A 12,524-nucleotide genomic window follows, 5' to 3' on the forward strand; every position below is an offset into this window, starting at 1 on the left:
CCCCTTCTCAAGAGACAGGAACAAAGAAGCTGGAGTCCAGGTCCCCAAGGCCTCCGCCCACACCTAGGCCTCCCCACTGAGCTGGAGCTGGATCACATGAGTCAGCGGTCATGTGGCTCATCCGCCATCCCTTTGCCCAGCCCCCTTGGATGAGACTGAGGCTAGGAGGTCAGCCTGTTTGCCTGCTGGGTCCCTGGAGAGATGCCGGTAATGAGACTCCAGGCAGAGGCGGGAATGTGGTGTCTGGCACCTTCCCAGGGAGTCCCAAATCCATCTCTGAATAGCTCATTATCTCCCCGACTTGCCAGGGCCTTGTCTTCTTAGAGGAAATGACCCGACAGTGCCCAGTGAGGGCAGCTTCCTGGTGAAAGGCAGGGCCCACCTCTGGAGGTGTGTGACAGGGGCCAGGGGTAACCTGAAGACCTTCTTCCAAATTTCATAAAGCTCCTGTGACCCAGTGACTTTGTACTTCAGAGGGGCTGGTGAGGGGCTGCCCTGAGTCACTCGTATGCCACACCCAGGCTCCAGCTGGGGTCTGTCCTGGCCAGGATCAGGACTAGCATTCCCCACCCTGGCTACACAAGAGTACAGTGGAAATGGTGTGGAGCCTGGCTGGGGCTCTGCCTGGGGCAGAGGAAGAGTGGCCAAACAGCTCAGGGCCTGGTCCCTGGCTTCAGGGCACTAGTACTCACCTTTGGGCCTCATGACCTTCTGTCTCCTACTACACAGGGGCACTGGAAACCCCCAACCAATTACAGGCCTCAGCACCACAGGATAAAATATACAGATATATTTATATTATCAAAAGGTCCCCAAAGTGGGGAAGGGGCACCAGGCAGCCTGGGCCCTCCCAGTCAGCCCAGACCAAAAGTGGGGTTGAAGTTCCCCGGTCCAGCTCTTGGCCCTGTAGCAACTTACCCAAGAGTTCCCTCCCCACCCCAGCTGAGTGTTCCTTTAGAATATCCCCTTTTTGCTGTTCTGGAGTTTGTGGCAAGGGGGTGGGCTCCCTTCCAGCGGGGGCCGGAGTGCCTCGAGCCTCTGAAAGGATGGTGTTCCTCCAGAGTTCCTGATTGATGCCCGTGTCTCCAACCCCTCAAACTCAGGGTGGATGACCCTGGGTGGGAGCAGGCCAGGCCAGGAGAGCTGAGCACCTGGACAGAGCAGGTGAGGGGTTCCTCCTCAGGCTGACCCTGCTGTCCCCACCCAGGCCAGGGAACTCCATGATGCAGTCAGGACGTGGAGGTGTGGCTTTCTCACGCGCCCCCTGCTGGCTCACAGCAGGCACGCAGGGCATGAGGCTGTCTGAACAGGAAGGCTTCAAGGCGGCAGTCCCAGAGCCAGGGCTGGCTCCCGTGCTCACACGTTTCGGAGCAGCTGTGGGAAGGCACAGAAGCCCCGATTCCATAAGCACTTTGTGAAGGCTCGCAGGGGCCAGGTGGAGAGGGGGCTCCCATGAACCATGTGAACCAAAGGGGCCTGTCAGGACTCCTACGGAGGATGGAGGGATGGAGTCTGAGGGCACTTAGAGAGAAGCAGAGAGGTGAGTCAGGTGGAAGGCGGGCTCCAGCCAAGACCCCAGCCCCCTGCCCATAGCGATGGCGAGCCACTCACAGAAAGGGGGTCCGTAGCAAAGGCGGCCACACTCCGGCGCATTTCGTTCTCATTGCCACGCAGGGGGATCAGCGATACACTGCCAAGCCGGACCTCAGGCACTGCCCGGGACACGCGTGAGGGCTCTGAGGGCCACACCAGGCCATCGTGCTGGGGAGCAGGGGAGACGAAGAATGCTGGGGCCTGGGCTGGGCTGCAGCTAGCCCAGACACTTAGCTCTAGATCCACCCACCCTTCCCAGAAATGCCTCCAGCTGTGATCCGAGGTGACACCCTCAGCTTTGATCCCAGCCGATATGAGAAGCAGCTGTTACTAGAACATGACTGTATTCCTGGCAAAACTAGCCAATTATGTTACTCAACAACGCTCATCTCTGGATCCACAAACAAACTGCTCCAGGAATGCAGCACCAAAAAAACAGTTCTAGAGGAACATGTCTGCTTCCCTTCACTAGGAACCAAGAAAACTACAGAATTTACACTAAAGAACTCAGCCTAGGGCCCAGGTACAGTTTTGTCTCCTTTTTCCCTAAACAATTCTGAGCCCTCACTTAGAAGCCTCTGTTTTAAGTCTAACCCATCTCTCTGGCCCTGCTCAAAGTCTCCCCCAGCCTGTTCCTGCCTGGCCCACTGTAGCAGCCACCTCCCAGGCCTCCTCATCTCGAGTCCATCCTCCCCTGCATGCTGCACCCAGAATGAGCACTTTCAAACTCAAACCTGCACACCACTCTTTCTTGCTTCACACTCTCCCTTAAAACTGCAGACTAGGTCAAGTTCAGCTTCCTTGGCATGGCCTTCAAGGTTCTTTGAGATTTTGTTCCTGACTCCTTTTCCAATGCCAGCTTCTGGCACTCCTGGCTTCTCCCTTTACACCCCATCACACAATCTGTAGTTGATTTGCCATGCCTTTGTATAAACTGTCCTCTGCCTAGAAGCCAACCCCGCACCCCACCTTCGCTTGATGAACATTCCCACATCCCCAAGACTCAGCTCCCACGACACCCTCTCTCTGCTGCCTTCCCCACCCACCTATCACCAAGGGCAGGAGTCTGCACCCTCTGTCTCTAGCATGCCTGGCTCTGGGCTGGACCAGAGTGGACATTAGGAAGGGTTTAATGAATGAAGGAATACATAAACTGAATTAATAGCAACTCAAAGTCTCCTTGAAGCAATTGATGGCCTGAATAGAGAAGAAGCAAGTGTCCCATTCACCACAATGATGCCTCCGTGGGACCTCACCCCTGCACCCTGCACATGGTACCTGCACAAAGAGGAAGGTAGCGAACCACTCCCGGAGCTCCATCTGTGTCTCACAGCAGAGGTACCTGCAGGGTGGGGCACAGTTCTGGATGCTGCCAATGGCCTACCTGAGTGGAGGACACACTGCCCAATCTCCCCAGCCCAGGGTCTTGGCGCAGGGCACAGATCTGGACAGTGAGGGGGACCCAATCGAGGGGGATAGGCTCTCATCTCTCCTCGGCCTGGGGTCTCAGGACAGGGCCCTTGCTCACCACTGCTGCTTCTCGTGTTTCTCTGTCTCGTGCACCACAGTGAAGCCCCAGCTGCAAAAGAGGAGTGAGTGGGGTCACTTGAAGCCCCCAGAGGCCTCATGGCCCAGGTTCCCAGGACAGAGCCCAGAAGCATGGGCCAGAATGTGGGGGCAGAGCTCAGGACCAGCTAGCAAGGATAGCACATCTTGATCCCAGCCTTTCTCTCACAGCCCTGCCTTCCTCACAGCGTCCCAGAGTCTTGCCTCCCCCACCTCCAACCCCACCCCACCCTGGGCCTGCCCTAGTCCCTCGGACACCCAGGCACAGCCAGTGGATGAGAGGAGAAAGTCAGAAAACCAAGACTGGTGGCTGTAATTAATAACAACAATAATGGCTATGCATCACTTTTCAACTTTTAAAAACACAACCACCTTTTAAAACAGCTGTACCATTATTTTCCCCATTCTACAAATGTGGGAAGTGAGGCACAGAAAAGTCCCAGAGATAGTCAGTGACAGGGTTTCAATTCAGGCCAGTGGTTCTCAAACATGATCATGCATCAGTTCCCTGGATAGCTTGTTACAGCACAGGCTGCAGGCTCCGCCCCCAGAACCCGCAACTCAGCACCTGGGTTTCTAATGTTTCCAGGTGATGCTAATGCTGTTGGTCTGGGAGACCACACCTTCAGAACCACTGAACCAACCTGTGTCAAGTTCAAAGCCCCCCGCTGTGCCTCCCCGCTTTGTTCTGAGCCCCCACAGGACCCAGCCGCAGACCTATCGCCCCAGGTCCAGCTCACCAGGTGGGTGGCCTGAGTTTCTTCTTCACTCCCAGGTAGACTTTGAGGCTCTTGACAGGCCACTCCTTCTCAGGCCGGTGACTCTGGGGTGGAGGAGGAAGGTGGGATCGGGTACTTCAGTCCGTCAGGGTGGGCCTTGGAGCACTCCTCCTGACCTGGTACCTCCCTTCTCCCTCACCCAGCTGCCTTTGCACCCCAGCACAGGGAACCTCCTCCAGGAAGCCTTTCTGGCAAAGCTCTCCCTGTTCATAATCCAGCTCAACAAAGCTCCCCAGGCCTCTCTCCCTGCAGCAGTATCAGACAGTCAACCCTCAGTCCCCAAGGCAGCCATGCCAGTGGGACATCCAGAGCACTGGGTCCCAGTCCCTCCCTGCTGTCCTGTAAATTGGAGAATTAACTTGTAGCATCGGCTGAACCAGACCATCTGTGGAGGAAGAAGTCTGCACATCACCCTCTGGCACCAAACTGAATGAGGGTGTGTTACCTGAGAGCCTTAGCTGGCTGCTTGTGTCTGTTTGTCTCGGGTTATTTATCCCTCACCCCAACCTGCCCCACGGAGGCTCCAGGGTTGACCGTGTGAACTGACGGCTGTGGGGTCAGCAGTGACTAGCTCTTTGGTTCCATGAGGGGAAGGCTAATGACTCAAGCTGAAGCAGGATGGCTGTTCGGTAGACCAAAGGAAGAACTTCCCAATGGTCTAGGTCAGGAAGCGAGAGACCAATGTACTGGGGAGGGGCACCAGATCACGGACATGCTTACCCCTGGCCCCCGCCTCTGCATATGGGTCTGGGCTGGGAAGGAGCAGACTGGCTCACAGGCAGGGGGATGGGAGCAATGACCTCCAAGGAAGAGGTTAGGTGGAGGTCAAGATAATGAGCCTTCCTCCCACTCTGGGAGCCACCTGCTCGAAGACCTGCCCCCACCAGGCACCTGTGGAGCCAGCAGGGGGCACCAGGGTGGATGGCAGGGGAGGGGGACTCACTTACAACCAAAACTGAGAGGTCAAAGATTGAGCCATCTTCACCCTGTTCCCCACCATTGCTCCAGGCACCCCCAGGCATGGCTCCTCAGCAAGAACAAAAAGAGGGGATTAGGGGATGGCCAGGGAAGGTAGAGTTTTGGGAATTGGCAGACTCCCTGTGAGGCTGCAAAAGGATGGGCCGCTTAGGGAAAAGTGGAGACTTAGCTGTCACAGAGGGTGGCTTAAGAGAGGCTTACTAGGGACCCTACACCCTGCTTTCACCCCAAACCCCCTAATGACCAAGGTCCTGATGGGGGAGCCCTATGTCTCCCACACATAGCACCTGACCGGACAATGGTCATGTGCCCAAGAGGGTCTGGGACAAACTAGGTGGCAGGCACAGGGTGATCCAAGCTGTAGGCAGGGAGGAAACTGGGCAATGGGAAGGGGAATTAGGCTGCAGATACGGGAGGAACAGGTGTGGAAAGAATACAACAAGAAAAACCTAAATGCAAGCAGGGAAGAAGCAAGGCTAAGAGAATTAAAGAAATCAGGCTGCAGGTTGAAAGAAACCAAGTAATGAGAAAAGACAGACAGGCTGTAAAAGAAATTAGACTGCAGCTGTGCTCTGGGCATGACAATCAGGCTGTGTGTACAAGAAGAGAGCTAGAAGCAAGGAGTGATGTCAATCAGGAGTGAAAGGAATAGGCCCGTGGGTGTGACAGGAATGATGGTTCCAGTCAGGGCGTGGAGAGAATTGCGGAAATTGTGGAATTCAACCCAGGCTGTGGTTCCTTGGGAATCTGAAAAAAACAATCCTCAGCCTCTGCTTCCCTGAGCTCCGGTGTGCGTGGCATGTGCCTGGCATGTGACATGAGCCTGGCGGAGGGAGACAGGAAGGTTGAGGGGGACTTGGGGGAAGCAAAGGGAGTGTCAGTCAATGTAATCTTCGTTGGTCCTCAAGGGCTTCATTTCTAATCCAACAGCTCATGTTTCCAGCATCTCTGGAGGTATGAGGTCACTGCCAAAGAAGGAAGTTGACCCTTGATGCTCAAAGGCCTGTGCTGGAACCTCAAAGGCCTCTGCTAGAACCAAGATCTTTCCAGAATGTACTTTTCCCAGGTGCCTTAGGGTCTTTAACAATGGGAGACCCCCAGGACGAAGCTTGGCTGTTCACATGCCCTGAATGCCAGGGATTGTCCCAATTTCAAGTATTCTGTCCTGTTGCTCCATAAACCAGCCAATGCCAGAATTACCAACACCTCGGTAGCCAAAATACACCTTCCTGGGGCTTCTGTCAGACAGAGGTGCCATCCGCCACTGTGGAGAGCATCGCTTACCCCTGCACTGAGGAGTCCTTGATTCTAATACTTCAAGGAATAAAAAACTCTCGAGCTCTAATGCTGACAAATCTGGGTTTGAACCTCAGTCTACCACTCAAAGCTTGCTTTCTCACCTGTGAAATGAGGCTAAGGCCCTTCCTCCTGGGACAAAAGATTACATGTCCCAGCATCTAAAGGGCTGTTCACCATGCCTGGATTGACAAACATGACATCGGTTTCCTTTTTCTAGCTCTTCTGCCTTCTCCTCTCCATGCCAAGGGATCAGCCACTGCTTTTCCAGGTGCCTCAGACAGGCCCTCTCCCCTCTGTCCACACTGATGGGCTTGGTCTGCTCCAAGGGGCTAAGTGCCCCTAGAGGAAGGGGGCCGGGAAAATAACACCCAGAGCCAAGGGGGACTGACTGGAAGGGTGGAGAGGCCCAAAAGTAAGGATGCGATCATAGAAAAAGGCAAAGGCTAGAAGAGGAGGCATACCCCACAAGGAGCTCAAGCTGTATTAATAGACGTATAATGTACAAATAAAGGAAGGTGCGGGTTCTGCTCTATCTGCTCTGTTCCCTCTGTGGCAGCTAGGCCTGTCCAGGTGTCCTCAGGAGATGAAAAGGCAGAAAGGGCTGGAGACACTGGTGGGGGTAGCTGTGGGAGCTCTGGGTTTGGGAACACATTTCTATTGCCTGTCTGTCTCTGCAGGGCATCTATGCTCTGTGGCCCCCAAGGCACAGCTGGGACCCACAGGGGTATCACAAGAGACAGATTCTAAACTGAAGCTGAGGGCGGGCCTTCTCTCAGACAAAAGTACTGCTCTAGGGCTAGGGCAGCCCTGAGGAGGTAGTGGATGAGCTCTCCTCTCCCAGGGGTGTGCAAACAAGGGCTGGCACCTGGCCAGGGAGGTGGAGTGGAAACTCCTACCACAGGTTGGGAATGTGCCACAAGCCTCTGTAGCCCCACCCTGGCATTTTAGGATCAGGACAATAGCAAGGACATTCTGATAGCCCCGGGACTCTCACCAGGTTTGGAAAGAGGGTGGCTTCAGAGGTGACAGGAGATGAGGATCAGAGCTCTAATTCAAACCTAGAGACCTCCCTTACTGGCTCTACAGCTTCTACACTAAGTCCTTTGTAAAATTCTAGAGCATCGCACTGATGGGAAACCCAACCTTGGGGAAAGAACGCTGGGACAGGTTTGGGGATAAAAGGCAGGAGCCTAGGCCACAAGCCCCAGGATGGGGCCAGTGCTGATTGGTAAGGGGGCAGGGAACCATGCCTGGAGATGGCCAGGAGCTCTGGCTATGTCCCCATGCTCCCACCAGGCTCACTTGGCCCCCAGGTGGTGTAAGGCAGCTGGCAGTTGACCCACAGCTACTCACGGTCTCAGGGGCCCCGCTCCATGGCCTCTGGCTCTGTTTGATAGAGGATCAGGGTTACAGAAGAAGGAGGCTGTCCAGAGCCCGGGCAGCGTGTGTTGTGGTGCATGGTGGGATGTTGTATGTATGTACAAAAGATGTTGGGGGAAAGGTAACCAGGATGGAGTCTGGTCTGGGGGGACACCCAGCATGTGGACAGAGTGGACATGGAGTGGACTAAGAGGGGGTATGACCTGTGAAAAAACACGACATGCGTGGGCCACAACCTGGGGCTATCACTACGTAGCATGTTCTTTTGAGTGCCATGAAAAGGCACAGGCGCAGGTGAGAAAGCACGTGCTTGATGTGATGACATCCAGGTACCAGGGCCTAGTGGGATAACAGGACACAGCAGAGTAGCCACCCAGGCCAGAGCAGGTGGGTCTCTGAGAACCTTCAGCTCTCCCCACTGCTGTGCTGGCCCAGGATCCCATGATGGGGATGCTCTCACTGGCAAACCCAGGGGAATGTTTGTGCAGGGGTGTCTGCGCAGGTGCCCATCGCAGGGCAGAACCCAGCAGGGCCACTTACTCGGATCTCCTTGTACAGCCGCAGGCAGCTGCTATTGAGGATGAAGTAGCGATCGTGGAAGCCACCTGAGGGTAGGCCTAGACCCAGGAGGCTACGGTCCTCACGGAACTTCATCATGCCGTGCTTGGTGTCACCCACATGGCTGGCTGGGGGAGGAATGGAGTGGGTATGGGCTGACCAACTCCCCTATCCACGGACCTAGACATCCGGGGTAGGGTCCCAAGATGAAGCAAAGTGCCCCATCCTGCCCTAGCCTCCTAAGAGGCCTGCTCACTTGGTGCTCACTACCTGAGTTGCTCTTGCCTGGTACCACCAGGTCCCGCCCTAGCTCTAGATAGAGGGACCCACCAGCTGGCCTGGCTCTGAAGGTACCACCTACCCAGTTACACCACCTACGCAGTTACACCACCCATCCGGGCACACCACCCATCCAGGTCACCCCTCACCCGGGTATACCACCTACCCAGGTACAGCAGCATGGCTTCCATGGACTGGTGCTTCTTCACTACCAGGTAGCTATCTGTGCCAAGCCCGTGCAGGATGGGCAGCACCTTCTCTGCAAAGTGCAGGGGGCGCTCTGGGGAGAGGTCACACCCATTGTTACCAGGGCCATGTGGCCTGACAGCACTGAGAGCTGGCACATGGACACAGATCACCTACATGTCCACCAGCACCATCCGCTCCCACCACCTCCTTTGCCACCACACATCACACCATGACCACCTTCCCACACCTGAGCTTCAGGTTTGACATCCTGCTGGAACAAAAGCTGTTCCAACCTGACATATCCAAAACCAGGCTGGTAAGCTTCCCTGTGTCCTCGTGGGGGAACATAGCCCCACCTACCAAGGCACCTCAGCCAAAAACCAACTCTCCTCCGTCTCAGTCTCTCTCCACAGGTCGAATCTCTCTGCTTCTGTCCATCTCCATTATTGCCTCCCTTGCCACGTTACCATCTTCTCCTCAGACTAATACTGTGGCCTTCAAAGTGGTCCCCTGCATGTACTCTCATTCCCGTCTCTCCCACCTCTCTCCACCCAGCAGCAAGAAGCCATCTTTTCAAACTCCCAATCACTAACCCTTCACTGGCCTTGCACTGTTATCAGGCCCTGAGTAGCTGCTTCTGCCTCTCTCTCTCTCTCCCAGCCCCATGTGGTACCACAACCCCCTCACTGCCCTCATCTCAAGTGCCTTGAAAATACACGGTCTCTGGCCTTCACAGGACCTTTGCCCATGTTGTTCCCACTGCCTGGAAGCACTTTCCCCCCTCTTTACCAAGTAACCCCTACTTTTCCTTTACCTCCTAGCTCAGGGACTGCAAAGTCAGAGACCCTGTTATAAGTTCTGGTGGTGTGGTGGCCCTTTCCTGCACAGCAGTCGACACAGCTGTAGTTGTGCATTTATTGGTGTGATCATAGGATCAATGTCTATTCCGGACCAGACTAACCCCCAGAAGGGTAGGGACTGTGTGTCTGGCTCCCCAGCTGAGTGCCTGGCACTCAACCAATAACAGGAGAGCAAATAAACAGAGACACCCTCACCGCCCCGCCACTGCCATCAAGACCGTCCTTCACCTTATATGCCTTTATTACCCCTCCACCACTATGGCCCCTTCACCACATATCATCACAACCATCCTTACCACCACCACAAGCCCACCCCCCCCTTGCATGGTCATCACCACCCGCTACCTAGCCCCTTCACCACCAACTGGGTCACCTGCAATCCCATTATCAAATTCAACATTATCACCCTTGAAAGCAACACTTTTCTCATTGACACCTGAGAAGGCATTGTCATAGCTGACACCATTTACCCCCCTTCACTGTCCCTTTTATCAGCCACATTACAGCTGTGACCTCAAGCCCCACCAGCACACTGTTATCACCACTACTGAGATCATAGTGTGACAGCAACACTGTCATTCAAAACCCCTCACCACCACTTCCCCGCACTTTGGAGTAGGGGAGGGCAGACTGGGGCTGCAGCCTAGACAAGGACAGGCTGGCACGATATCCTGCACCAAACCTGGTGGTCACCTACCTGTCTCCTCCCTCTCATTGACCTCGAAGCAGGTCCAATAGTCCTTCTCCCTGATGCCCACATTCCTGCGATCCAGGATCTCCAGGGTAAGCTCCTCGGCTGTCATGGATGCTGGGATCTGTGATGACCGAGAAGGAGAGGAGATCAACCTACCTGTCCCCTGCCCCTGCTCTGCCACAACCTTGTGTGATCCAGGGGGCTGAGCCCACCCCGCTCAGGCCCTTCTGGAGCTCTGAGATGCAGGGGGGTGTCTCTGAGTGGTCCTGACGAGCTGGGTGGAAAGGAAGGGAAGAGAGAGGCCCAGCATCAGCCAGACGCAGGTGCCAAACCAGGATGGAAGCCCTGCTCCCCCAGCCACCTGAGCCTGACTCTTCTGGCCCTTTGGCTTCTAGGTCCCCAGCCCCACCTTAATATGCTGCTCGGTTTCTGCCTTCTTCTCCTCCAGGTACACTGTGCAGATGAAGTCACCAGCGTGCTATAAGGAGATAGGGCTCAGATGGAGGCCTGGGGGGTGGGTGCAGGTAGCTGGCCTGAACCCCCTACCCTAGGCCCTGTCCTTCACCTGGGTCCCACTGGAAGTGCCAGCCACACGCATCTTTACAATGGCAGTGATCTCCTCTCGCTGCTTCCGCAGCTCCTCCTCGTCCACCTGGAAACCAGGGAAGGGACAGGGATAGATGGTCACTGCTGCCTGGGAGGCTCAGCCCTGCCCTCCGCCGCCCAGTGGCTAGAGACGCACACTAAACACCACCACATAGTGGCCGATGAGGTCTTCCACCACACGGCCGGCCTTGTAGTCTTGCCCATCTGTCTGGAAGAGCGTGGGCCCAAACACAATAGCCAGGTTGTGCGTGTTCATCTGGTTCGTGTCTGAGAAGCACTGGACGCTGGACAGGGGAGGATGAAGGCTTTGAATGAGGAGCCCTGCCCAGAACTTCCCCACCTCATCTTCCCAATTCCTGATAGGTCCATGACTAGAACCTGGAGTAAGGCCAAGGAAGGTCCTGGTCAGAAAAGACCACCAGTTAAGGGGAAGTGGAGGACAGCCTTTCTGGCCATGCTTGGATCCTGGGAAAGAATAGGGCTGGGAAGTTGGGAGACCCGGCCAAGGTACTCTGGCCCCTAGCTGAAACCTCCTCTACTCTCTCACCTGCAGGAAGTAAGTTGGGAGACAAAGTGTCCAAGATTAGGGCACATAAGTCAACACTCAGTTCCCAGGCCTACCTGGTTCCCAGGGGAGGGCAGTCAGCAGGATTGGGAGTAGAAGAATCTTCTCTACCCCATCCCCTCAGAGCCTCGCAATAGTATCGCTCCTCACCAGTACAGGTGGCTGATAAGGGCCTTCACCGTGGCCCGGTTGACTGGAGGCAGACGTTCCAGGAGCTCTCGGTACCTGGAGACCTTCTCTTCCTCATCCTCAATCTCTGGGTAGGGGGAGAAAGACCAGGTCAGAACTCCCCCTGTAACCACCTCCCCATCCCACCACTCTGGCTACTGTGCAACGCAGCCTAAGGAACAGTACTCCCTGCACCCCTCCAAGTCAAATCCCACCAGGCACTCAGGAGACCTGGCTGTGGAGAGTGACAATGGGCATGAGAAACAAGAGGGAGGGGGACTGGAGCCTGTCTGCTGGGGAATGCCGAGCTCCAGTGCATGACGGGGAAGGACTGGAATCCTGAGATAGGAATGGACAAGTCAGCAGCACTGGCCTGGCTCTCAGGCTTGGCAGGGGCTGCAGGGCCCACCCACCTGAGGCCTCCAGCCAGGTTAGGCGCTGGGCTCGAGTGAAAAGCCCATCGGGCAGGTCTCGCAGGAAGCGTTTGAGCGCGGAGGAGACGTCGTCCACATGCTGCTCGCCCTCCTTGAGGCGCACAGAGCGTGCATCCTGCCTCAGGCTCTCCAGCAGCCTCTGGGTCTTCGACGTCTGCCCACACTTGCGGTAGATGCCCTCCGAAGTCAGGCCTGGAGAGCGGTGGGGCTGAGCTAGGGGCAGGGCCGAGCAGGGGGCGGGGCAAACCGAGGGGCAGAAGGCATTGGTCGGGGAGCGGGGCCTCGCAGCTGCTTTCAGAGGGATCCTCGGAAGGCAAGAATTGGCCTCGGGGAAGGAGGTAAAGGTCTTACGGGGCGGGGCCTGTATCACAGGGGCGGGTCTCACCGCACTGGGTGATGTAATCCACACAGCGGTACACAATCACTGGGATGTCCGAGTCTCCCAGCTGCTGCTCCGACAGCGTGTCCCCCAAGCTTGCCGCTGCTTTCTGGATGGCCGCCAGCCAGCCAGTGAAGTCCAGCCGCCGCTCTCCCTGGATATACAGCGTCCTGGGCCAGGGACAGTCAGTCACTTGG

General features: G+C 56.0%; 1 protein-coding gene across 8 annotated transcripts in view; it reads right to left on the reverse strand.

Moving 5' to 3' along the window:
• Positions 1–771: 771 nt before the first annotated feature.
• The window catches only part of ARAP1 (ArfGAP with RhoGAP domain, ankyrin repeat and PH domain 1), a 62,129-nt gene continuing 50,376 nt past the window's right edge, over positions 772–12,524 (reverse strand). For 3 of the 8 annotated variants that reach the window (XM_019649413.1, XM_019649415.1, XM_019649414.1), the window contains 14 exons: positions 12,334–12,497; positions 11,928–12,140; positions 11,497–11,602; positions 10,918–11,065; positions 10,741–10,827; positions 10,585–10,653; positions 10,179–10,296; positions 8,599–8,712; positions 8,136–8,281; positions 3,900–3,982; positions 3,122–3,172; positions 2,872–2,935; positions 1,612–1,761; positions 776–1,374 (listed from right to left, as the gene is read on the reverse strand). In XM_019649413.1, coding sequence (XP_019504958.1) covers positions 1,357–1,374; positions 1,612–1,761; positions 2,872–2,935; positions 3,122–3,172; positions 3,900–3,982; positions 8,136–8,281; positions 8,599–8,712; positions 10,179–10,296; positions 10,585–10,653; positions 10,741–10,827; positions 10,918–11,065; positions 11,497–11,602; positions 11,928–12,140; positions 12,334–12,497 — 1,531 coding nt within the window. In that variant the 3' untranslated portion in view covers positions 776–1,356. The other 5 variants (XM_019649409.1, XM_019649416.1, XM_019649410.1 and 2 more) reach the window with 4 other exon arrangements.

This window comes from Hipposideros armiger, unplaced genomic scaffold (genome assembly GCF_001890085.2).
Source record: "Hipposideros armiger isolate ML-2016 unplaced genomic scaffold, ASM189008v1 scaffold_132, whole genome shotgun sequence".
Classification (NCBI taxonomy): Eukaryota; Metazoa; Chordata; class Mammalia; order Chiroptera; family Hipposideridae; genus Hipposideros; species Hipposideros armiger.